Below are 25,897 nucleotides of genomic sequence, written 5' to 3' on the forward strand. Positions count from 1 at the left end.
TAGTTTCAACTGGTTTATTTGTAAAATATACCTGATGGCAAAGAACAGGATCTCGTAAGAGTTCCTGAGCAGTCGGAGTCTCTGTGCGGACAGTGGGCAGAACAGCTGCAGCCCGCAGGACCAGAAGCACGGCCGTTCCAATGTACGAGATCACGCAAGCCACAGAGCTCCCAAGCTTCCCGCCAGGCAGTTTTGAGTGGGAAATTCTGGCTCGTGGAAGCTTTTTCTTTATTCTTTTTCGAGGCAGCGTCTCTGTCTTCCAGGGCCCGAGCGAGCATGTAACTCACCTTCCTTTGATGAGCCAACGCTTCTTCTTTATCACTCAGCTGTCAGCACAGGGTTAGGAACGTACCAGTTAGTAAGTCTAAATGCAGAAAAAGGAGTAATGCATTCTACCAAAGTATTGCATCCTAAATGGTAAGTTAATAGCTTAAAATTCATCTTGTGTTCGTGTTCATGTATGTGAGTGCCACGGAGTATGTGCTACTATTGGAGAACAGCTTGTAGGTGTCCCTTCCCTGTGGACCCTGGAATCTCTAGGGTGGCAGCAGGCTCCTTTACCTATTGAGCCATCGCACTAGCTGAAATTGTGCTCCCCCTGCCAAGACAGGGTTTCTAAAACCTGTGTAACAGCCCTGGCTGTCCTGGAACTCAACTTGTAGACCAGGCTGGCCTTGAGATCTGCCTGCCTGTCTCTTCAGTGCTGGGATTAAGGTATGCACCACCACTGCCTGGTTTTATTTTTTATTTCCTCTGTGTCTGTGTGTGTGTGTGTACGTACACCATGTGTATGCAGGTACCCTAGGAGACCACAAGAGGGTATCCTAGACTTCCCAAAACTGTATTTACAGGTGGCTGTAAGCCTGTCAATGCTGGGATCTGAACTCAGGTCTTCTAGAAGAGAAGTCCTTTTTAACTCAGGAGCCAAACTGAGCCACCTCTCCTGCCCCAGGATAGTGGGTGGGGGTGGGGAGCAGCAGAGAGGAGCCTCATCAAGTAATGGTACTCGCCATGCAAGCTTGATGAACTGAGTCCAGTCCTTGGAACTCAGAAAAGCAGAAGGGAAGACCTGATGCATAGAGTTGACCTCTGACCCCACATGTGCCATGGCATGCGTGCCCACTCATACATCACACATACATACAATAACATGTTTCTTTAAAAACTCAACAACTTGGTGTTGCTTCTATTTAGTCCTGTAAGGCACTTAGAGACTGGGAAGGCTATATGTATGTAATCCCAACATGTACTTATTTCTGGAAGAATATTTAAAGCTGTATCTAAACTTGTTTTTATGTATTTATCTACAAATAAATACGTCATCAGAGTTAAAGAGTGTTTTTGCTTGAAGTCCTTGAGTCTGTGTCTTGGTCTGGTAGCCATCTGTGGAAGGGTAACAGGACTGGCTGCAGGTTGTGTTAATGATTTAAGGATATTGCGACCAAGTGCCTGGAACATGTAAATGCCCCGAGACACACACAAATGCAGTCAGATGAACCGGCTGGAACGAGTCCTGACCCCTCCTCAGATGTGGAGCCTCACAGCCGCGGGAAGAGTTGGCAGGTAGGTGGAGGAGGAGAGGACTGAGGAGGCAAGCATGGCTTAGAACAACACGAGGCGAGCATTAGCTGAACCGCAGCCCCTTGCAGGCGGGCAGAGGCCCAGTACTAACCAGATCTCTTAGCATCTTCAGGACCTCCTGCAGGCTGTCTTGGTCTTCAGCCCTCGTGGCGCTGTTTTCTGAAGGGAGCATCCCCAGCAGTCTCTGCCCTAAGGTCTTCTTTCTCCTCTGTGCTGGACATCCTAAAAGTCAATGGGAGACTCCAGCTGAGAAAAAAATACACTCACTGACATTAATTACAGTAAAAGAAATATCTGGGAGCCAAGGCTACTGAAGTCTTAAGTCAGTACAGAGGTCATCCTCCCAGAACCACAGGGACCAGGGTTGCAGGTGGTACAGCGTGATGCGGGGATGTGGGTCTCAGGGTGGGGGTGGGAGCCTGGGGCATGCTGTTGGAAGCTCAATGCTCAGCCCCAGGCTGTTACAGTCTTCAAGGGCAGCAGAAACCTTGGTCTGTATGTGAGATTTCTCTGTGTAGCCTTGGCTGTCGTGGACTCACTTTGTAGACCAGGCTGGCCTTGAACTCTGCCTCCCTTGAGTGCTGGGATTATGTCACTGTGGCCAACTGAGATCTCCCAATTTTAAATGTCACTGCACAGGCCTGACACAAGGGCAGTTGTCTTGTGTAGCAAGCACCTTTACCAAATTTTTGTTTTGGTTTTTCAAGACAGGCTTCCTCTATGTTGTCTTGGCTGGTCTGGAACACTTGCTAAACTTAAAGTGAGTAACAGCTACATCAAAAAATTCAATTATAAGCTGGGCGTGGTGGCGCACACCTTTAATTCCAGCACTCTGGAGGCAGAGGTGGGTAGATCTCTGAGTTTAAGGCCAGCCTGGTGTACAAAAGAAGCCCTGTCTTGAAAACAAAAACAAAAACAATTCAATTATATCTCTTTCCTGTGCTAATCAACTTTTATCATATCCCAAAGCAGCTCAGTGCCCGTGCTCCCTACTTACCATCCTCCTTGAGGTGCTGCCTGCTTATCCACGTTGCTGCCCTTCTACACTTATCCGCACATGCCAGTCTCAGGGTCTGGTCGCTTTTCCTCATTAGTTGTTGCTCAAAAGCAATTCTGAATGCATCTGCCGTTATGTGCGCCTCTTCCTTGCTCTTCTGCAGGATTTCCAACTGGAAGAGCGTTGGGGAGGCATCAGAGGTGACACCCGAACCTCTGCGTCCCTCTCCTCCAGTCCCTCCCACTTGTCTGCAGAGTCAGCACCTGCGCCTTCTACCCAGTGCTCCGGCTGGGATGCCAGCACTCCGCCTGTGTCCGCCAACTCCCTGCCAATCCAGCTCTTGAAACTCACTAGCCTGGCTTGGCCAGGTGTCGGCCCTGCCCAAATCCTGGAGGAAAGTCACAGGTGGGAAGGAGAACGCCAAAGGCTGCACTGTAGTTCGGCCTAATACTTCCCCAGCTAGCTGGACTCAAGTCAGCTCTATGCAATTACATGCTGTCCTTAAGGGGTAGCTAATGTTTGGTGGTTAGGCTGCCTGTGTGGTCCAAAGGCTTTAAATTCCATTATCTTGAAAAAAGATAAAACAGTGGCTGAGTGTAGTGGTGCATGACTTTAATCCCAGCACTGGGGAGGCAGGAGCAGGAAGAGTTTGAAGCCAGTTGGTCTAGAGAGCGAGTTCTAGGACAGCCAGAGCTACACAGAGAAGCCCTGTCTCAGGAAGCCAAAAAGGAAAACAGTTTTAGGATTATGCCAAATCACCAATTTGGTTTATAAACATTTGTAATTAAAGTCCAATTAGAAGGGCAACTCTCAGGATGGAGAGATGGCTCAGAGGTTAAGAGCACTGGCTGCTCTTCCAAAGTCCTGAGTTCAATTCTCAGCAACCACATGGTGGTTCACTACCATCTATAACGTGATCTGCTGCCCTCTTCTGGTGTGTAGGTGTACATGCAGGCAGAGCACTATATATGTAATGAATAAATAAATCTTTAAAAAAAAAAAAAAGGACAACTCTCAGTTGACCAAATACTGGTCCTGTTGACACTAACCATGTCTATTTCCTCCACAGTAGTTATCAGCTCGCTACCCTATGAGAACTGAGGCTTATGTGGCCCAGGGCACACAGGGCCACACAGACACCAAACCATGGTGCTAAGGGGTCAGCTAGTTCAGTGCATAAAGGTGCCTTCCATTTCAAATAAGCTCCACATTCATCTCACCACTACCCAGTGTTAATTCCACTGAGTTTAAGTGTAAATACACCTTTTCCCTCTATTAACTGTGACTTGGAGGCCATGTATAAATGAGAAAGTATGACTTTAAGAAATATTAACTAGAGCTGGAGAGATGGCTCAGAGGTTAAGAGCGCTGTCTCTGCTCTTCCAAAGGTCCTGAGTTCAATTCCCAGCAACCACATGGTGGCTCACAACCATCTATAATAAGATTTATTGCCCTATTCTGGCAAGCAGGCACACATGCAAACAGACTGTTGTATACATAAAAAATAAATCAAAACTTTAAAAAAAGAAAGAAAGAAATATTAACTAAGCCAGGCGTGGTGGCGCACTCCTTTAATCCCAGCACTCAGGAGGCAGAGGCAGGTGAATCGCTGTGAGTTCGAGGCCAGCCTGGTCTACAAAGTGAGTCTAGAACAGCCAAGGCTACACAGAGAAACCCTGCTCAAAAAAACAAAAACAAAACAAAATAACAAAACCAAAAATAAACCAAAGTAAAAACTTTACACATCTTCAAATGTCATGCAACATACCATATGTATTTTGGAATCAGGTAAACAAAATCTAAGCACAAATTAATGTTATCACATAAAACCAAGGCTAGGTTCCACAGCCTACGAATCCTAAGAATAAGGTCATTATCACAAATATTGCTGTTTATTTTACTGCTAATAAAGAAACGGAACCGAAGCCTGTGCTGTCGCACTGGTGTGATGCATACCTCATGTCTAAGCTGAAGAACCAGTTTCCGAGTGGACGCTGCCATTTTGGCACAAGAACAAGGGCTCCCGCCAGGACCACGACACAGGCAGGCTCCGAGTACTGCAAGCTTGAAACCAGAAGGCATTGCCTGTCACCAAGTGTCACGCTACCTTAGCCACATACAAACACAATCCCACAGCCCTGCACATGCTAGTCATGTCCCTGAGGCAAAGAAAATGGGAAGTGTATATATGTGATGTGCTTACGTTTTATTATAATAAAAACATATATTATAAACGATGTATGTCATATATCGTGAGGAGTTCCTGATCTGGGTGGAAATGACCACAGTTGAGACATCATCATTTCCAACAAAAACGTCAAGGAATTCTACCTTCCTTCTCACTCTCAGAACCTTTAATCCTGGCATCTGTCTCCAATAGCTTGGAATGTGCAGCAAGAATTTAGCCTAACCAGGCAGTTAATACTAACATGGTGCGCGCTTCCTGTGACAGGCGTGGCCTCTATAGCCTGCATTCACTAGGTCCCCCTCCCGCCAGCAAGACAGGGCCCAGGGAGTTTTATTTTGCCCCTGGGGAAAGCAATCATCCACTTAAAAAAAAAAAAACAAACCAAAACTCTGCAATCATGCACTGTATTTTACAATATTTTTAAAAAGATTTTTTAAAATGTATTTATTGGGCTGGAGAGATGGCTCAGTGGTTAAGAGCGCCGCCTGCTCTTCCAAAGGTCCTGAGTTCAATTCCCAGCAACCACATGGTGGTTCACAACCATCTGTAATGTGATCTGGCGCCCTCTTCTGCAAGTACATGCAAGGAGAGTACTGTATACATAATAATAAATAAATCTTTTTTAAAAAATGTATTTATTGTGTATTGTGTTTCTCCTGCGAGTAAACCTGCAGGCCAGAAGAGGGCACCAAATCTCAACATAGATGGTCGTGAGCCACCATGTGGTTGCTGGGAATTAAGCTCAGGACCTTAGAAGAGCAGCCAGTGCTCTTAACCTCTGAGCCATCTCTCCAGCCCTACAATATTTCTTGGGCAACGACGATTATGAAGTTACCTGTAGCCGTGGCCCCTTGAAACTTGGCTAAGCCTCAGTGAAGAAACAGGATGACCACTATAACTCAAAGGAAAGCAAGAACCTTCTTTTTATTTTTCAATCATTTTAGCAGCTGGGCACACTTACTAATTTGACAGGAGTAGTCTATGTAATTTTGCACCATGCATTTTAAAGTTTCATAAGGAACTTATACTATAAAATTATCTAAATCCAGTCTGCCTAGCTGTGAACTACTAGCAGTGTGGAAAATAACACCCGCTTGTTTCTCTCTGACCTCATATGTGACGTAGAGCTTGAGTCATAATCTAAGTGTTAAATGTGTCAGTCTTAGACATTTGCTAAGGGCAGTGCACAGGTTGTTCTTGGTAACAGTTGCTTTTTTCTGGGTTCTTCAGTGAGTGAAAGGCATACTGTTTAATAATCCCAAGGCCCTTTGTCCCTTAGTAGCTAAACTTCCGTATTATAAGCCAGAGACAGGCCATCAGCAGATCTTTTTTCTGTTCTTGGATAAGCCACAAGTTCCCTTGTCACTGTGGGAAAGTAAGTGAACCGACCCAGCCTTAGTTGGATGACACCCCTTTGCAGCCCTTCAGTGAGGACAGTGTGAGGAAGTCCTCGGAGAGAGCCAGAGCCACTCAGCAGCGAGGCATAACTCAAGCAGCGTGCGCTGCAGCTGTTTAACGAAATAAACCAGTAGGGCAGGAAATAGCACAACAATTGTGCTGTTGGGCATGGCAGCGGCAACAGTTGGCAAGAAGCAACCTGGGCAATCCCATGGGCTGCTCGTACCCTTGTCTGGTTTTGGTTTTTTTATTTTATTTTTTTGTTTTGTTTTGTTTTTTGTTTTTTTTTGTTTTGTTTTTTGTTTTTGTTTTTCGAAGCAGGGTTTCTCTGTGTAGCCATGGCTGTCCTGGACTCACTTTGTAGACCAGGCTGGCCTCGAACTCACAGCGATCCGCCTGCCTCTGCCTCCTGAGTGCTGGGATTAAAGGCGTGCACCACCACGCCCGGCTCTCATACCCTAGTCTGAGTACCTATGTTGCTGTCCTAGAGTGGGAAGGAGGGAAAGCAGACAAGACGGTGTCCCTACATCCAGGTTTCATAGGTGCACGCCTACCTCGAGACTGGATACCTCTGCAAAGCCACTGTCCTCCTGACCCGTGTCCTCCTGAGCCATCTTCTGTTGTTTGATATCAAGCATGGCGAGGGCCTCCAGGTACCGTTGATTCAGAACTAGGAAGGGCCACACACGACTGTGTTAGTTCTGAGGACAGAGCTTTGTGAGGTTACCCCGGTGCCATACACTTATTTCTTCTGGGCAACACACACCTCAGATGTTACCCACAAGAGTGGGCTCCATCCCGAAAGCCTAGCTGATGAAATAGCAGGTATCATGGAAGAAAAGAAAAAGGTAATAGCTATCTCTTTACATTTTTTTTGTTTTTATGTGCATTGCTGTTTTGCCTGCGCGTACGTCTGAGTGAGGGTGTCGGGTACCCTGGAACTGGAGTTACAGACAGTTGTGAGCTGCCATGTAGGTGCTGGGCATTGAACCGGGTCCTCTGAAGAGCAGCCGGTGCTCTTAACCTCTGAGCCTCACTCTAGCTCTGTAATAGCTACTTCTAATGGGGAACTGCGAGTTTGCTCTAGGGATGTTCGTAGATTTGTGGGGGGGGGGGGGGAGGAATGGATCTTGAGACAGGGTGTCTCTGTATAGCCCTGGCTGTCCTAGAACTCACTTTGTAAGCAGGCTGACCCTGGAACTCACAGGCAGGGTCAAAGGGCTACTGGAGAAACTGATGCATGAACACAGCCGTTATTTCAGAATATCAGAAGACTGTGTTGAATAACTGAAGCAGCAACTACAGTATATCAACACCATGGAATTAATCACTTTTATTTACCTAAAGTATTTTCGTATTTTTTAATATTTCAGACATGTACAGAATGATATCCACCTTCCACTCTCTCCACAAACGTTTTGCTTGTTTCTTTTTTTCTTTCTTTCTTTTTTTTTTTTTTTTTGTTTTTTGTTTTTTCAAGACAGGGTTTCTCTGTGTAGCCTTGGCTGTCCTGGACTCACTTTGTAGACCAGGCTGGCCTTGAACTCACAGAAATCCGCCTGCCTCTGCCTCCCGAGTGCTGGGATTAAAGGCGTGCGCCACCACGCCTGGCTTGTTTCTTTTCTTGAGACAAGGTCTCTCTATGTAGCCTTTGGCTGTCATCAAACTCACTCTGTAGCCCAGGCTGGCCTCAAGCTTATAGAGATCCACCTGCCTTGCCCCGCTGAATGCTGGGATTAAGGGTAGGTGCCATCACAGCTACCCCAGTTGTTTACTTGCAATTGACTGAGTTTGTGTTGTATGCATCTCACCTTGATAGTCTTATCTAAAAATAAAAACTAAAACAATAAAAAAACTTCAATGATGCATTTTTTGTTTGTTTGGTTGGTTTCTCTGTGTAGCCTTAGCTGTCTTTGACTCACTTTTATAGACCAGGCTGGCCTCAAACTCACAGAGATCCACCTGCCTCTGTCTTCTGAGTGCTGGGATATAGGAGTGTGGCCCCTGTGCCTGGCACATTGCTTCTTTTTATTTTCCTTAAATTATATTACTTCAAAATACTACCATTTTGCCTCTGTTGACAAGAGCGAGCTTGCTACAGTATGTTCTATATATGCTGTCTTTAAACATATTTTAAAAGAATCATTAACAGGCATTACTCACCGGCATTTTCGGACTTGAGCATTTTTATTTCTTCTGTTTTCACCTTCAGATTCTCTCTGAGGACTGCATTGTCGCAGTTTAGTCTGGGAAAAAAACTAATTAAAATAGTAACACCTCCTCACTGAGCAAAGATGTTTTTATTTCTACAATTTGTTGCATTTTATTTGTGGGAGGCACAAAAGTACACACGTGGTCAAAGGAAAACTCGTGGGCCTGGGTACTCTCCTACTCCATGGGTCTTCAGGTCAAACTGAGGTCATTGGGCTTAGTGGCAAGTGTTTTTCAGCTCACCTTCAACATACATACACACACACACACATATATATATTTTTTGTTTGTTTGTTTGTTTTGTTTTTTTGAGACAGGGTTTCTTGTGTAACTCTGGCTGTCCTGGGACTCTCTTAGTAGACCAGGCTGGCCTCGAACTCACAGCAATCTGCCTGACTCTGTCTCCCAGTGCTGGAATTAAAGGTGTGCAGCAGCAGCAGCAGTAGTAGTAACCACCGCGCCTGCCTGGCAGTCCACTTCTGTAGTCCCTCACTGGGGAGGCTGAGACACGCTGGCCTAGGCTATGCATTTAGAGCCTTTCTCAAGAATAAAAAAAAATTGTGGGTCCTGGAGAGATGGCTTCGTGGTTAAGAGTGCATATTGAGTTTTCAGAAGACCCCACCTTGGTTCCCAGCCTCCATATCAGGTGACTCACAACTCACAACTGTCTGACACCCCAGCTCCAGGGCATCTGACACCCTCTTCTGGACTCCCAGGGCAGGTGCATTCATGTAAACATACCCCACTACAAATATGCACATAATTACACCATAATGCAAATTTTAAAATAAATAATTTCTTAAAATAAAAATCACTGTTTATGCTGTAGTTTTATATTTTATCTTTGTTTATGTTTGTCTGATGAAGAAACACATGTGGTATATTCATAGAGTGAAATCTTCTTCGATGTGGGAAAGACATTGTGAAAAACTCTACAACATGGAGGACTTTGCAGGACCTTCCTGAGGCAGGGTCTCGTACTCACTGCTGCACCATACCAGGCTCGCTAGCCTGTGGGCTTCTGGGAAAGCCATGTGTCCCTTGGCCATCATGCTGTAGGCGTGCTGGGACTGCAGATAACCACACCCATGCCTGCTCTTTGCTTGGGTAAAAGGCCGGTTATCTGCGTTTAGGTCCTCACGCTTGCTCAGCAAACCCTTTACACACTGGGCTGTCTCCTTAGGCGGCTTTGTTTTCGGTTGCTACTTTACAAATGCTAGCGAGGCCTTCTGCCACTGAGCAACATCCATGCCCTTGTTTTATTTTATTTCAAAACAATCTCATTAAATTGGCTGGAAGTTAGGAGACTTCTGCCTCCTCCTCTCCAGCAGCTGAGGTTACTATGCATATATATATAAGTGTCACTATGTATGTATACATGTATATTAAAATAACAGAATATATGGAAATGGTAATAGATAAGCAATACACATTTTATTTATAGTTTGCTCAAAGAAGGACACCTAAAACTACACTTGAATTATATGCTTTACATTTTTTCCTTGGGGAAATGTTGGATGATGCTACGCATACTTGCCTAAGGATGCACCTCAATTGTAGTGTAACTGCAGAACATGTACAAGGCCCTAGGTTCAGTTCTCAATGCCATGAGCATACAAACCTGTCATATTTTTGGGTCCAAGATTCCTCTATATTTTTACATCTATCCTGATCAAATTCCATTTCCCACTGTAAGGCGTTTATTTCCTATAGAAAGAGAAATACCACCTTCATGTTAAAGAAAGAACATTTCATGGAAATTATCAGCATAAATCATTTAGACACACTGACAGAGTGAAATAACTCATTTAATCATACAACAGTTAAACGGGTAAAAACACTGCTCAGAAGAGCCGACAGCATTTGTAAAGTACATCAATGGACGTTTTAGCACTTAGACACACTTTGCCTAGGCCCACTGAACACAGAAAAGAAAATTTAAACTGTTTGACTGGGTTCAAAGTTTGCTGTACTGCCTGGTGATGTTGGCACATGCCTTTAATCCCAGCACTGCAGAGAAAGAACTCAGGTGGATTTCTGAGTTCAAGGCCAGTGCCCAGTGCAGAATGAGTTCTAGTATGGCCAGGGCTACACACACACACACACACACACACACACACACACACACCTTTTTCTCCGAGGTCCTGAGTTCAATTCCCATCACCCACATGATGGCTCACAACCATCTATAACTGTAGTCCCATGAGACACAATGCCCTCTTCTGGTGTGTAGATGCACATGCAGACAAAACATCCACATACATAAAAAACATAAATAACTCTTTAAAAAAACAATCGGCAAACTGAGTGCAAGTTTCTCGGTGACCACCTTTGCCCATGTAGACACCAGAAACTAAATTTACACTTGCGAGTCTCAGCCCACATGGCCCCATCAAGGGAGGATACAATTGACATAAGAAAGAGACATCTATGGTGATCCCGCGTCCATATCCAGTGAGATGTGTGGAAGCACACTGACCCCGCCTGGGGCAGAGGAAGGAAAATGAGAAGTGCCAAGTTGGCAGGACCTCCTGCTACCGTAAAATGGAAACAAAGAAGCCGTACTTTACCCATGTGACAATCTGTTTTAAAATGCAAGTGCCCAAAGGGAAAAACTATCAAAGACCGGAAGTACTCCTTATGGAGGACACACAAATGACACTGTGACTGTGATGACCCTAAAGGAATCATGTTTGAATATTATCAGACTGATCATGTCAATGCTAACAGTTGCAAATACCTTCTCCAAAGATCTCTTTTGTTCTATGGTTTTTTGAAGAACTGTCTGCATGTGGCTCGTGGCTTTGCCAAGCACTGCCTAAGGGGAAATAAAATAAAAACCGCATCAGCAAGATCAAGTGTTAACATTCCTATCTGCACACTACAGCATCTGTGCACATATTCCTATGTGCACATTTTATTTTTTTAAATATTTATTTTATTTTCAATCCGTGTGTCTGTGTGCATGTGTTTGCAGGCACCTGAGGAGGCCAGAAATGGTGTAAGATCTCCTGGAGCAGGGCGAGAACAGTGGCACGCGCTTTTAATCCTAGCATTCAGAAGGCAGAAGCAGATGGATCTCTGTGAGTTCGAGGCCAGCCTGGCCTGCAAGCCAGTCCAGGACAGCCAAGGATACAGAGAAACTCTGTCTCAAAACAAAAACAAAAACAAAAAAAAACAAAAACAAAAACAAAACAAGATCTCCTGGAGCTGGAGTTACAAGCAGTGTGAGCTGCCTGATGTGGGGTCTGGGAGCCAACCTTGGGCCCTATCAGAAAGCTGTATGTGCTGTTGTTAACTGCTGAGCCATCTCTCCAGCCCCACATTTTAATTTAAGATAACAGAATATTAGCAAGAGGAGAAAGTCACATCACCACTTTTTTGTGAAGACTGATAGTTTAAAATTCAGAAGATATCCTTCACCCCCAAATGAAAATGAATGATTTTTTTTCTTTTTCTTTTTTTTTTTTTCCAAGACAGGGTTTCTCTGTGTAGCCCTGGATGTCCTGGACTCACTTTGTAGACCAGGCTGGCCTCAAACTCACAGCGATCCGCCTGCCTCTGCCTCCCAAGTGCTGGGATTACAGACATGAACCACTATGTGCGGTGAATGAATTTTCTTATCAGGGAAATATACACAGCAGTATCATCATAGTCAGAAAGAAGAAATAACTGAGATTCACACCAGCTGGTGGGTGAAGGATAAATAAAACACGTATGGCTATAAAATAGATTATTAGCAATGAAGAGAAGAAAATACAGCCAGCTGTGATAGCACACGCCTTTAATCCCAGCACTCGGGAGACAGAGGCAGGTGGATCTCTAAATTCCAGGACAGCCAGGGCTACACAGAGAAACCCTGTCTTGGAAAAAAAAAACAAAATAAATCTATTAAAATATCAGGAAATTATGCTACTAAAATGTCTATCTTTTTTTAAGACTTTATTTATTTATTATACAGTGCTCTGCCTGCATGTACACCTGCAGGCCAGAAGAGGGCACTAGATCACATTATATATGGTTGTGAGCCACCATGTGGTTGCTGGGAATTGAACTCAGGACCTCTGGAAGAGCAGTCAGTGCTCTTAACCTCTGAGCCATCTCTCCAGCCTAATGTCTGTATCTTAAAACTTAACAATATTAAGCACTGATACTTTTGTTTAACAAAGTACAAACATCACTAATTACTGTTGGTTGTTGTTTGTGTGTGTGTGTGTGTGTGTGTGTGTGTGTGTGTGTGTGTGTGTGTGTGTGTTCCCAAAACAGGGTCTCAGGATATAGCCTGGTCTTGAACTCTCACTCCTGCCACTGCCTCCTGAGCGCAGGGATCACAATGCCGCTTACTATTGGAATATATTAAGTGGTGAAAATTTCAGAAATAAGTCCTTACCATGCTTTGAAGGATTTTCAGTGCTTCTTCTTTGGCTTCAAGTTGTCTCTGAGATGCTTCCAGCTCAGTTTTTAAAACCTCTACTTCCTGAGGACAGAGATGCAGTAAGCCTCGCAATGCCTGCAACAGTCCACGTGGCTAGTCCACACATCTACCCTTCCCAAGGCTGTGAGCTCCTACAGATCTTGAAGGGAACCAGTCAGGCTACAACTAAGAGCATCACTATCCAGCTCCAGTTGGGCCGGGCGTGGTGGCGCACGCCTTTAATCCCAGCACTCGGGAGGCAGAGGCAGGCGGATCACTGTGAGTTCGAGGCCAGCCTGGTCTACAAAGAGAGTCCAAGACAGCCAAGGCTACATAGAGAAACCCTGTCTCGAGGAAAAAACAAACAATAGGAAAAAAACAAAAACAAAAACAAGCTCCAGTTGGAACAAAAGCCTGCTTCTTGCATTTACCTACATAGGCACATGGTTAACAGTAAGGAAAAGAAAATTCTTGGTGCTGTTTTGTCTTACAAAGCCATCTCAAATATCTTCAAACTGCTTATATAGTCAATGTCTCATCTTCCTGCCCCTACCTCCCACGTGCTGGGGTAATGGATATACGCTGCCAACACCCAAGTGAAAAGAAAAAGCTTTAGTATAGCAGGATATTTGATCACACTGTGAATGTCAAGACTGTGTTGTTTATTAGAAAAACCTGTTTCTCGTTGTGGTGTGGCTCAACCCTAGCACATACATTTAATCCAAGAGCTTTCTGCTTGAATATTGTAAACAGGATTAAATAAAGTCAGCCATAGGTCAAGAGGCAGAACAAGCAACCAGCTGACAGGGAGTGAACATAGGAAAAAAAAAAAAAAACAAATAACAGAGTAAGAGGAAGTCAGGAGGATGCACAGAGAGACAGATGCACAGGAAGTAGAAGGGAGGGACATTCAGTTTGATGGTTTTTGAGATGTCATGAACATCGGTTAGGAGGAAGGTCAGCTGAGTGCTTTCTCTGCCTCTCTGAGCTAGCAGGCATTCACCCCAGCATCTGGCTCCCGAATCTTTACTTGTAAAATTGAACGATTGAGATTTTTTTGTTAAAAACAACATTACCACATAAAAAAAAAATTAAGGTTTTTAGATCGCCATGCTGCCTCTGAAGGCGGCTGCAGACTGTGGCGTTCCTAGCCTGTAGGGCATACCTTAATTTCAGACTTCTTCCCTCCAAGGCTTACAGGCAACCAATTTCTGTTCACATCTCCAGCTGTGGTATCTAATAGCCCTAGTAATCTAGCCTTAGGAAGCAGGATTCCTTTGCCCAAAGATTAACCAACTACTCAAAGCTGCCATGCCCACCGGGGTGGGGCTCCTCAGACCAACTGGGACGTTCTTTTTAGGTTATGGACCTTCTAGCTGTCCGTCAGGCCTTGGCCCTGCAGTCTCTCCCTCTCCAGGCTGAGCTAATGAGAAGCTCTCCCGTGGCCTTGCAGCCCTTCCCTCCTTATCCTTACAGGATAAGTTTATGGTCCTACTGAGTGCCTGCTTCCATGCCCCTTGGCATGTAGGCTAGTCCAGGCTAGGCCATGTGGTGTGGAGCATCCCCAAACCCCTGAAAACTTAGGACTTGCAAACTCGCTTTCTTACTCAGAATTGGAAGGCTCTCTCCCTTCAAGACGCCATCACATCTTCTCACCGCCTCTCTTTTCTAATTTCTAACAACTCTCTAGTCTTCTGACTTCAAGGACATTAAATTAAGGCAGATTTTTTTTTTGAACCCCACACACAGGAAAGGCATCTACGAGGAAGCGGTTTTCCCCCAGTAGTTTAAGATAGGTTTAAAGAAGCCAGACAGAGAAGTGGCAAATCTGCTTGAAGTGGCGGGCATGCTTACATAAGAGGGCTTTTTAAGAACAAGAGCCAGGGCCACCAAGATGGCTCAGCAGGTTAAGGAGCTAGCCACCATGCCGGTCCCAGTGGCGCACGCCTGCAATCCCAGCACTCTGGGAGGCAGAAGCAGGCGGATCTCTGTGAGTTCGAGGCCAGCCTGGTCTACAAAGCGCCACCACGCCCGGCCCTCCTTCCTACTCTTTGGAGCTACAGCCTTTGAAAGTAGGTTCTCTGAGTTGGGGGCTAGCCTGGTCTACAAACTGAGTCCAGGACAGCCAAGGCTACACAGAAAAACCTTGTCTCGAAAAACACACACACACACAAAACAAAGCCGGGCGTGGTGGCGCACACCTTTAATCCCAGCACTCGGGAGGCAGAGGTAGAGGCAGGTAGATCACTGTGAGTTCGAGATCAGCGTGGTCTACAAAGTGAGTCTAGGACAGCCAAGGCTAACACAGAGAAACCCTGTCTCAAAAAACAAAAACAAACAAACAAAAATAAATGAGAGGGAGAGAGAGACAGAGAGACAGTCAGAGAAAGAGATACACACAACCAGAGTCAGAGAGACACACACACACAGCTTCTGGAGGGAGGGAGGAAGGGAGGGAGAAAGGGAGGGAGGGAGAGAGGGAGAGAAATAAGAAACAGAAGAGGTCTGTTTAAAAGTATGAACCCAAGAGATGAGGAAAGAAGGGGGAACCTGGAGGAGCAGACAGGGAAGCGATGCTCACTCATATCACACAGGACATACCTCTAAAGTTTCACGAAGGCGTTGCCTTAATTGTTCATCTGACAATTCAGAATTAGAATCTATAGGGGGGGAGGAAATGAACACTTTTAGTTAGATACTGGTTATGTAGCTGGGCACGGTGGCGTGCTCCTTAAATCCTGACACTTGGGAGGCAGAGGCAGGTGCATCTTTGGGAGTTGGAGACCAGGCTAGTCCACATAGTAAGTTCCAGGATAACCATGGCTTTGTAGAAAGACCCTGTTTCAAAATGTCCACACCACCCCTTGCAAAATACAGGGCATTTGCTTACAAAATATTAAATTGCAAAGTGAAAAAATTAGAACTAATGATAAAAATACAAACCCTAAAATATCCATAAATTAAAAGATATGTGGTTTTAAAAACAACACCTTCTAAAGGATAGTGATATGAAACTTACGTTACTGTGCTAATTACTACACATATTTGTAGGAAAACATGAATCTTCTAAGCCAAATACATGTATTTTAGTACTTAGCTTAAGCTTAATCAATGGAGTAATAATAATACCTGGGAATGAAACTTTAATTTTCCTTCCAAGGCCAGTGACAACTAGATGCCTCCTGTAACTTTAATTGTGTAATTTGTTCTTTTTTATTCCCACAACCTAGACCTGCACCTGGCACTAGAGGACCCAATTAAGTGTTGACTGGGTGGGGGGTGGGGTGGGGTATAAAACGGCCTAACAGAAGGCACCTGTAATACCAGCAATTGGGAGGCAGAGGCAGGTGGATCAATGTGAGTTCGAGGACAGCCTGGTCTACAAAGTGAGTCCAGACTGTCTCAAAAAAAAAAAAAAAGACAAAGCCGGGCGGTGGTGGCGCACACCTTTAACCCAGCACTTGGAAGGCAGAGGCTGGAGGATCACTGTGAGTTCGAGGCCAGCCTGGTCTACAAAGTGAGTCCAGGACAGCCAAGACTACATAGAGAAACCCTGTCTTGAAAAACCAAGAAAAACAAAACAACAACCCCCAGCCCCACCAAAACAGAAAGGGGAAGCCTAACGTGCGTATGATATCAGAGCTGCCTGGATACTGCACTTCGTGGCTGTGGCACTACTCATAAAGAAAACATCAGTTACTTTTAACTCCGCAAAATCTGAGCCAGGCGGTGGTGGCGCATGCCTTTAATCCCAGCACTCGGGAGGCAGAGGCAGGCGGATCTCTTTGTGAGTTCGAGGCCAGCCTGGTCTACAAAGCCAGGACAGCCAAGGCTACACAGAGAAACCTTGTCTCTAGAAACCAAAAACCAAAACAAGCAGACAAAACCTCCGCACATTCCTTCAGGAGAATATGATTGGGCCAGCGGGGTGAGTCAGCAAGTAGACGCGTCTGCCACCAAGCCCGGCGACTCAAGTTCCACCCCTGGCACCCACCTGGTGTAAGTAAAGAACTGTTTTCTTCAAGTCCGGCCTTGGGGTTGACCTGGAGCTACTATGTATTCAAATACTAATTGCTTGTCCCTCAAGATCCTTCCTGTCCTAGGAGCAAACTCTCATGCATCCAAAATGACGCTGTGCGCACCTTGCTCCCAAGTTATCCCTGATTGGCTAGTAAAGTGGGCGGGGCAGAAGAGAGGTAGGTGGAGCGAAGGTTCGGGGCCTTGTAGGGGTGGAGAGAGGAAGGCGGAAGAAAGTAGCAGGAACCTTGGGTTACTCTAATAGGAAGCACGTGGCGGAGAGCTGCTTGTTCTGAGGACTAGCCTGAGAGCAGCCCAAATGGAACATCTGCAAGTATTTATGGAGATTTTGGCTGGGAAGCAGACAAGATAGCTTAGAGGGTTGGTATCTGCCCAACTCCATTGCTTTAAGGTTTATCATAAATCTAAAAGCCTGTAATCCCAGAACTCAGGGAGGCAGAGGCAGGCGGATCGCTGTGAGTTCAAGCCCCGTCTGGTCTGCAAAGGAAGCCCAGGACAGCCAAGGCTACACAGAGAAAGTTGTTCCAAAAATCCAAATAAAATAATAAATCTAACAAGTTTCTGTGTCTTTTATGTGGAAAATAGCGGGTTAAGGAATAACTGCCACTGTATTAATAACTGGCATTAATAATATTAATAGAACAATTAAATCCATTTACATTGTTGCATTCCTTGGCATGGGCTTGCACCCCTAACCCCCATAAGTAAACAAATTTAATCTAAACAAAATCTTCCCAGCACTCGGGAGGCAGAGGCAGGCGGATCACTGTGAGTTCGAGGCCAGCCTGGTCTACAAAGTGAGTCCAGGACAGCCAGGGCTACAGAGAGACCCTGTCTCGAAAAACAAAAACAAAAACAAAAACAAAAACAAAACAAACAAACAAAAAACTTAAGGAAGCTGGGGGTGGTGGCGCTTGCCTTCAATCCCAGCACTCTGGAGGCAGAGGCAGGCGGATCTCTGAGTATGTGATGCCAGCCTGGTCTACAAATAGAGCTCCAGGACAGCTAGGGCTGTTATACAGAGAAACTCTGTCTCGAAAAACAAGACAAATTAAACAAAAAATAAATAAGGAGATAAGGATGAAAATCTACTGCAGGTCCTGATTTTCACATGCAGGGGAAGGCAGGAGAGGAAGCTCCGTGATCTTACTTACCCACGCTGCTCTGTCGTCTGCCGCCAGACACTCTGCATCCATGGGCGCCTGGATCTCCAATGCCCTTATTCCTGGAATACTGGAAAATGGTTTCGCTTCTTTCCTCCCCCTTTTTTGGAAACGGAGGAGGGCTCAAGTTCTTCCCATCTGACCTTTTCTTAGAGGTCATCGAACACGAAACTTCATAAAGGCCACCAGGTTTTCTTCCGAGGCCATACCCTAGGTCACCTTCTGTCATGTCATCCTCCTCTGTTTCCCAGATATCTTCCGTTTCGCTTGATGACCTCGACACTTTGCTCATTAGCCAAATAAGAGAAAACAAGCTGTTTGTAGTTAAGGAAAGCAACGGTTAAAGAGCAGTCAGCAGATGCAGCGATCCCTCTTCTGTTTTTTTTCCTGCCTCCCTCCCCCAAAAAGACATGAAAGATGGTTAAGAGCACTGTCTGCTCTGCCAGAGGTCCTGAGTTCAATTCCCCACAACCACACGGTGCTTTATAATGAGATCTGGTGCCCTCTTCTGGCTTGCTGGCACACATATATGCAGAGCACTGTATATATACTACATAAATCTTAAAACTACCAAATTATGAATAAAGAAAATGGGGTGTATGCACACACACAAAGGAATATTAGTCAATAATTTTTTAAAAAGCTACTTGGTGGTGGTGCACGCCTTTAATCCCAGCACTCAGGAGGCAGAGGCAGGTGGATCTCTGCTGAGTTTGAGGCCAGCCTGGTCTACAGAGCAAGTTCCAGGACAGCCAAGGCTACACAGAGAAACCCTGTCTCAAAACAAAACAAAACACAAACAAACAAACCACACACACACCAAAAAAGAAAGAAAGAAAAAAGAAAAGAAAGAGGGAGGAAGGAAGGGAGGGGTTGAAGAAATGGTTCAGTGGTTAGGAACATTCACTGCTTGCAGGAGACCAGACCTGAATTCCCAGCAACCACATCAGGTGGCTCACAACTGCCCGTAATCTCAGACCACCCTCTTGTGGCCTCTAAGGATACCTGCACACAAGTGGTAAGCATACCTGACAAGGAGGCACACGCATACACATCAATGTAAATAAAATTTAGATTAAAACAAAACAGAACAAAACCCTAGCACACAAGTGCCCTTTGCAATCCTAACTGGACTCATTTGACATCTCGGGTCTTTTTCCACAGGAAAGGGTCCCGAGATCGAGGTGAGGTGCTGGGATGCCGGGAGGGCTTGCAGTGTGAACGCAGTGCCCTGCTGATCAGGGAAAAGTAAACTGGTGTACTGAGGTGACATTTAGACACTTTATAAAGGAACCGGTTCTGTTCATACAAGTCTGAGTGTGGTACAAAATTCAGACAAGTGTGAAAGAGGCTTCATATGACTAACACTGTTACGGAAAGACTTCGCCTTTCTGTAGGGTCAAGGGCACCCTTGGGTCTATGAGGCTTGCAAATAGTAAATAGACGAGGAAGGTGCTGTCCCATTTGTGCTCAAAATCTCCCTTTATTGTGTAAAAACCAAAAGCTGATGCCACGAGCAAAGGCCCTGACTTTGTCCATCTCTTCCCATAGCGATGCTGGCTACCCCAGGCTCTCCGCGGCTCTTGTGTGGACCAGGCATTCTGCCCCTCAGAGCTCGGCGCTACCTGCACTGTTCCTCCCCTACATAGTTGCACACCTGGCTCCTCAGCCTCTTTGGGTCCTTACTTCAGTGTCTGTCACCTTCTTGGTGGCCTTTCTTAGGAGACTATCTTACATGAACAAGCTTCGAGGCAGGAGCTATTGCTCAGTGGCCGAGCACTTGCCTCACACGCATAAGGCCCTAGGTTCCATTCCCCACACTGCAAAATAAAACAAATAAAATTGCAAGCCACCGAAGCACAGGCTTGTAACTTCTAGACTTAGAAGGTAGAGGCAGGAAGAGGCCAGTTCACGTCCAGCCTGGGCTACAAAGGAAAAGCTTGCCTTAAAATAACACACCAGCACTTTTATGCCGGCACTCTGTGAGTTCGAGGCCAGCCTGGCCTCGACTCTACAAAGGGAGTCCAGGATAGCCAAGGCTACACAGGAAGACCCTGTCTCAAAAAAAAAAAAGAGCCAGGTGTGGGCTGGAACCCAGATATCTATCTGCCTTCCCGTGTCCCCTGAATTCTAGGATAAAGGGCAGGCACCATCATGTCCAGCTCCTCTTCCTGTTTCCATTTTGCTCCTTCCTTTCTTCCCTCAGTGCTTACAACGTTGTGACGTAGTCCTCTGCAGTTTACTTGTTTCTCAAACTATGTCATCAATCCTCAATCCATCTGATAAAGTGAGGGAGCTGAGAGAAGCAGAAGGTGACTCAGGCCTCCTCAGGGGACATACATACATATTAGGCTAGGTCAGTCACCTGCACATTCGCCACTACCACAGCCCAAACCTGCTTCAAACACCCTCATGCAGAACGGACATCCCATAGGTACGGTGTTCCTGCCTGGTTCACCCTAGAACATAACCCAGTCTCTAAAACATAACTGTTGCCCAATAAAGACTTGTTTGCTACACAGATAAAAAATAGAGGAGAGAACACACAAATATAAATGCTTGCCTCTAGGACAAGGACACGCAACAGTCATGTCAGCTAGGCTCCACGCTAGGCACCATAGGACAATGTCTTCTGGCCGGGCGTGGTGGCGCACGCCTTTAATCCCAGCACTCGGGAGGCAGAGGCAGGTGGATCGCTGTGCGATCGAGGCCAGCCTGGTCTACAAAGTGAGTCCAGGATGGCCAAGGTTACACAGAGAAACTCTGTCTCAAAAAGCCAAAAAAAAAAAAAAAAAAGAAAGAAAAAAGAAAGAAAGGACAATGTCTTTTGGAGACAGCATCTTAGAGAGTGTACCATCCCTGAACCCCCTCAGCCCTCAGCCCACCGGGGCCACTTACTTGGTCAAGGGGAGCAACTGCTGCACGGGCACTCAGCCTCCTCCCTTCAGCATGGAGTGTGGCCGGCTCAGGCTTTCAACACTGAGCATTTCAAAACAGCGGTTTTGTTGCAACTGTGTAGAAATACTTTACCTTGAAAAAAAAAAAACACTAGGAGTTAAAAAAAAAAACCAACAACCTACTGTCAAGCTTCAATTCAATGAGAAACATAATTAACAACAATAATATAAAAACAATCACAGTAACAAGTCTCGGGCAGATGAGGATGGAAATATAAATAAATATCCTGCTGCTTAAGCAGATGCTTACCGGAACTTCCAAACAAACGGAATCAGTCTTGGGCTTTGTGCTGATATTGCTATCTTATTTTTCATTATTAACGCCAGATGCTGGGGCTGGAGAGATGGCTCAGAGATTAAGAGCACTGACTGCTCTTCCAAAGGTCCTGAGTTCAATTCCCATGGTGGCTCACAACCATCTATAGTGAGATCTGGTGCCCTCCTAACTGTATACTTAATAAACAAATCTTTTAGCTGGGCAGTGGTGGCACACACCTTTAATCCCAGCACTTGGGAGGCAGAAGCAGGCGGATTGCTGTGAGTTCGAGGCCAGCCTGGTCTACAGAGTGAGTCTAGGACAGCCAAGGATACACAGAGAAACACTGTCTCGAAAAACCAAAAATAAACAAACAAACAAATAAATAAATATTTTGAAAAACAGTTACACAAACCTGCAGACTGCACACACACACACACACATAGATACATAGAGAAAATAATTCTTCCAAAAACTAGAAATAATCCAGGTGTCCATCTCTAAGAATGACCATATGAGTGGATATTCAGTAGTGAACCTCATCCACTAGCCAGGTATGGTGTGGAAGATTTGTATCCCCAGCATTCAGAAGTGGAAGCAGGGGAGTCATAAACTTTAAGACAGCTTGGACTACACTGCAGCCTTCTTATAAAACACAATCAGGAATAACAAAGCACAACATAAAGGGGTGCACACTTGTGGTCCCGCTGCCTGGGAGCCTAAAGTAGGAGGATCATACATTTGAGATGAGCATGGGCTACATAGTGAGGTCCAGCATAGCCTGGGTTACATAGTGAGGTCCAGCATAGCCTGGGCTACATAGTGAGATCCAGCATAGCCTGGGCTACACAGTGAGATCCAGCATAGCCTGGGCTACATAGTGAGATCCAACATAGCCTGGGCTACACAGTGAGGTCCAGCATAGCCTGGGCTACACAGTGAGGTCCAGCATAGCCTGGGCTACACAGTGAGGTCCAGCATAGCCTGGGCTACACAGTGAGATCCAGCATAGCCTGGGCTACATAGTGAGATCCAGCATAGCCTGGGCTACATAGTGAGGTCCAGCATAGCCTGGGCTACATAGTGAGGTCCAGCATAGCCTGGGCTAAATGGCAAGATCTCATCTCCCAAAACCAACCAACCAACCAAAGCCAAAAACACAACAGAACAGAAACTCTATAGTGCATTTATTGCATCTGGTGTACTTGCAACAACAGGGGCGAAGGCCAGAGCTTACGCTAACAAAGAGGCAGATGCTACATGAGATCCAGTTAAAACTGGTGTCCAGTGACAGCTAGCAGGGCTGGGCAAGTTCAGTGTCAGAGCACTTGCCTAGCGTGCACAAGGCCCTGGGAGTCAGCACTCAGTATGCCAGCAAAAAATGTAGTGGTGACCTGCTTGATGGCCAGAGTAACTAACTGGATTACTGTGAACCTTCCAGGCTATAAGCCATTTATGTAGGTCAGTGACAGCGAATAGACTGATCCCAAAGATCACTGGGAAATTGGGAGTGGCTATGGAATAGTCTTTTTTTTTCTTCTTTCTTTCTTTCTTTCTTTCTTTCTTTCTTTCTTTCTTTCTTTCCTGAGACAGGGTCTCTCTGTGTAACAGCTCTGGCTGTCTTGGAACTTGCTCTGTAGTCCAGGCTGGCCTCGAACTCATGGAGATCCACCTGCCTCTGCCTCCTAAGTGCTGGGATTAAAGGCGTATGCCACAACCCCCCCCCACAACCCCCCCCCACAACCCCCCCCCAGCTTTTTTCTTTCTTTTTAAGACAGGATTTCTTTATTACATAACTGTGGCTGTCCTGGAACACCTCACTATGTAGACCAGGCTGGCCTCAAGCTCAAAGATCCGCCTGCCTCTGCCTCCCGAGTGCTAGGATTAAAGGTATGCACCACCACTGCCCAGCTCTAATGTTTTTTGTTTTTTGTTTTTTAAATGTACCTCTGATGGGTATTGGGTGTGTGGTATTCATATGTGATTGTAAGAATCAAACTTTACTTCTTAGAATCACAAACCTTCCAGTGAGTTTACTATGTCCGATACTCATCAGGGCAACAGGAAGCTGTAGAACTGAGCAAGCGGCTCCCCCAGGAGCCTGAGCGCAGATTTCATAACCTCAGATCTCTGATCCTGATTTGAGTCGCTGGCTCCAAAGTGAGTTTAGGTATAAAGACCGGATGGGGTCACTTGAAAGCACCATGGATATATCTGAGATAAACTACAGTAATCAAATAAATAATCTGAATTTGAGTATTAAGCTGACATGGTAGTATACAACCAATTCAAGAGGCCGCGGAAGAAGGATTGCAGTTGAGACCAACCTGGGCTACAAAGTAAGATTGAATCCTCCAAGAAAAGGAAGATTTGCATACCAGTTTTATCTATCTTGTTGTTGATTTTCTTTCTTTTTGGCTTTTCGAGACAGGGTTTCTCTGTGTAGCTTTGACTATGCTGGACTCGCTTTCGTAGACCAGGCTGGGATACAGGCGTGAGCCACGGTGCCTGGCTCTTCACTCTTAAACACACATTTCCGGCTGAACACTCTGCCAGGAATTCAAATACAACTCAAAACACGTTCATTATCTCACCCCAAGCCAGGTCTTTTCAGGAGTTCTCTATTTTCTCAAACGTGTCATCCATCTGTGTTCCAAAGCCATCAAGTAAAATACTTTACAATCAATTCTCTCTCTTTTCTCTTTGATCCTCTCATGACTTCAATTGTTAAGGTTTTGTTTTATTTGGTTTGGTTTGGTTTGGTTTTTCGAGACAGGGTTTCTCTGTGTAGCGCTGGCTGTCCTGGAACTCTCTTTGTAGACTAGGCTGGCCTCGAACTCGCAGCAATCCTCTTACCTCTGCCTCTGGGTTTACAGGCGAGCGCTACCACGTCCGGCCACTTGTTAAGTCTTTAACTCTCACAAAAATCTCCCCAAATCATATCTTTGGCACTTTAATTTCCTAGTTGAATTTCTGATTGCTTCTTCTGGGCTAAGCCAATAAAGCCACTCTACACATCGCTGCAGAAGTCAATGCTTTTAAAACAAATCTAAGGATGGCCCGGTCTTGCCCTAAGACACCCCGTGACTCCCATTATTTCAAAGAGTGTGTCACATTTGCTACATCTAACAGATGCTCCAAGTTGTTTGTTGAAGAGAATTAAGAGAGGACAAACTCCAACCGGGAAATCGCAGGCCAGCAGGATCTACCCCCACTAGCCTGACAACTTTGCTTTAGCAAACAAGTTGATCAAACAGCTACTACTTCCTGTCCCGCCTGGGAAAAAACTTAACATAAGCCCTCCTCAGTGAACCGTGGCCCACTTCACTTTGCTGTGGGGCGTTATAGAGTAACGTTTAACTTTAGAATACATTTAAATTTATAATAAGTTGCAAAGATTAAAACCTGTACATCTTTCACTTAAATTCCTCTAAAGTTAGCATTAGGTTACATTCATCAAAAATCGAGACGAAAACACTGGTGCAGGTAATATTAAACCACAGACTTCCGTGGGGTTCCTGTTTTTCTCCAAGACTTTTTTGTTCGTTCCTTTTCGTTTCAGGATTTTTAAAAAAAATTTTTTCTCTGTGTAGCCTTATGTTTCAGGATATTGAAACCAGGATATTGCACAGCATTTACGTTTTTGAAATCGGTATTCTCCAGTGTCAGACGACGCTATTGATGGCTGGCTGTACGGGAAAAGGAACCAGTTCGCAAATCTGACTACCACCTGGAGTTTCCACTACTCGGCAGCCGGGCTCCGGAACCTCCCCACCCCGGGTTCCCTGCGCCCAGGCCTGACGCTGGCACTCCGCGCATCCGCGCAAAGACCTAACCTGCCGCCGCGCGCAGCCCTCGCGCCCTTTCAGTGGCTCACCCCGCACCGCCGCGCGTCCTCAGGCCACGTGACCGCACGACCACCGCCAGGGACCAGGAAGGGCCGCCAGGTCCCGGTGACCCAGCCGCGCGCCAGTCCTCCGGAGCCCAGCGTCCCTGCCTGCGTGAAACCGGATGTTAGCTGCCCTCCTCCAACCTCGGTTCCAAAGCCGGATGGACAACCGACGTACAAATAAAAGCCTGAGATTTAGAGCGGACTAGGACAGGGTGAGCGTCAGTGCACGTAAAGTTAAATGGTCCCAACCTTGGGACGTTAGGGACTAAGAGGAGAATGCGCCGGAGGTGAGGTTCCCGGGAGAGGCAGATCTTGGAATCGAGGCTTTCTGGAGTTAGAAACCCAGAAGGCAGCGTGGGCCAGAGTGAGCCCTGGAGTACTTAGCCTGGTGCTAAGACCTATCTATCCCTGTTCATTTCCTACCTCGCCCTAACCCATCCAACAGGCTGGATCAACTTAATTACCTTGCCGAAATGATTGTGTATTAAACATCTTGTAATAATCGAAGGCTTTGCGGTTGTCAAACACTTCGCTAGGTTTAAAGATGACTCTGGTTTAGAAATAGACATCAGAGGCTGGGAGAGATGATGGCTCAAGAGGTTAAGAGCACTGGCTGCTCTTCCGAAGGTCCTGAGTTCAATGACCAGCAACCAGGTGGTGGCTCACAACCATCTATTATGAGATCTGGTGCCCTCTTCTGGTGTGCAGGTGTGCATGCTGGCAGAGCAATATACATAATAAATAAACAAAAATATTTTTTTAAAAATGGATATCAGATCTTTCTCTTGCAGTAACGAACATC

At 45.7% G+C, this 25,897-nt stretch overlaps 1 protein-coding gene across 4 annotated transcripts; it reads right to left on the reverse strand.

The window, feature by feature from the left end:
- CCDC125 (coiled-coil domain containing 125) lies at window positions 1-25,536 on the reverse strand. 4 transcript variants are annotated; one of them, XM_084801358.1, is made up of 13 exons: window positions 25,081-25,536; window positions 20,885-21,020; window positions 17,982-18,304; window positions 15,391-15,449; window positions 12,766-12,852; window positions 11,116-11,193; window positions 9,997-10,082; window positions 8,328-8,410; window positions 6,719-6,834; window positions 4,535-4,642; window positions 2,579-2,750; window positions 1,673-1,803; window positions 1-326 (listed from the first exon to the last, which is right to left on the reverse strand). In XM_084801358.1, the coding sequence occupies exons 3-13, from the start codon at window positions 18,280-18,282 to the stop codon at window positions 15-17; spliced, it is 1,533 nt and encodes a 510-aa protein (XP_084657484.1). In that variant the 5' UTR covers window positions 18,283-18,304; window positions 20,885-21,020; window positions 25,081-25,536; the 3' UTR covers window positions 1-14. The 4 variants fall into 4 exon arrangements, with proteins under 4 accessions (XP_084657484.1, XP_084657486.1, XP_084657483.1 ...); XM_084801360.1 differs by having other exon boundaries at window positions 17,982-18,272; window positions 20,889-21,020; window positions 25,040-25,536; XM_084801357.1 differs by having other exon boundaries at window positions 25,040-25,536.
- Between the last annotated feature and the right edge of the window lie 361 nt (window positions 25,537-25,897).

This window comes from Acomys minous (assembly GCF_964271855.1).
Source record: "Acomys minous genome assembly, chromosome: 11".
In the NCBI taxonomy this organism is placed as follows: domain Eukaryota; kingdom Metazoa; phylum Chordata; class Mammalia; order Rodentia; family Muridae; genus Acomys; species Acomys minous.

What these genes read in the sequence shown, in the direction of transcription:
- CCDC125 (XM_084801358.1), bottom strand. Translation starts at nt 18,282, where the DNA reads ATGAGCAAAGTGTCGAGGTCATCAAGCGAAACGGAAGATATCTGGGAA. An exon ending in TGAAAATCCTTCAAAGCATG is followed by an intron (nt 11,194 to 12,765) that starts GTAAGGACTTAT and finishes ATTTCCCCTTAG; the next exon opens with GCAGTGCTTGGCAAAGCCAC. An exon ending in GCTCAAGTCCGAAAATGCCG is followed by an intron (nt 6,835 to 8,327) that starts GTGAGTAATGCC and finishes GGCCCTTCCTAG; the next exon opens with TTCTGAATCAACGGTACCTG.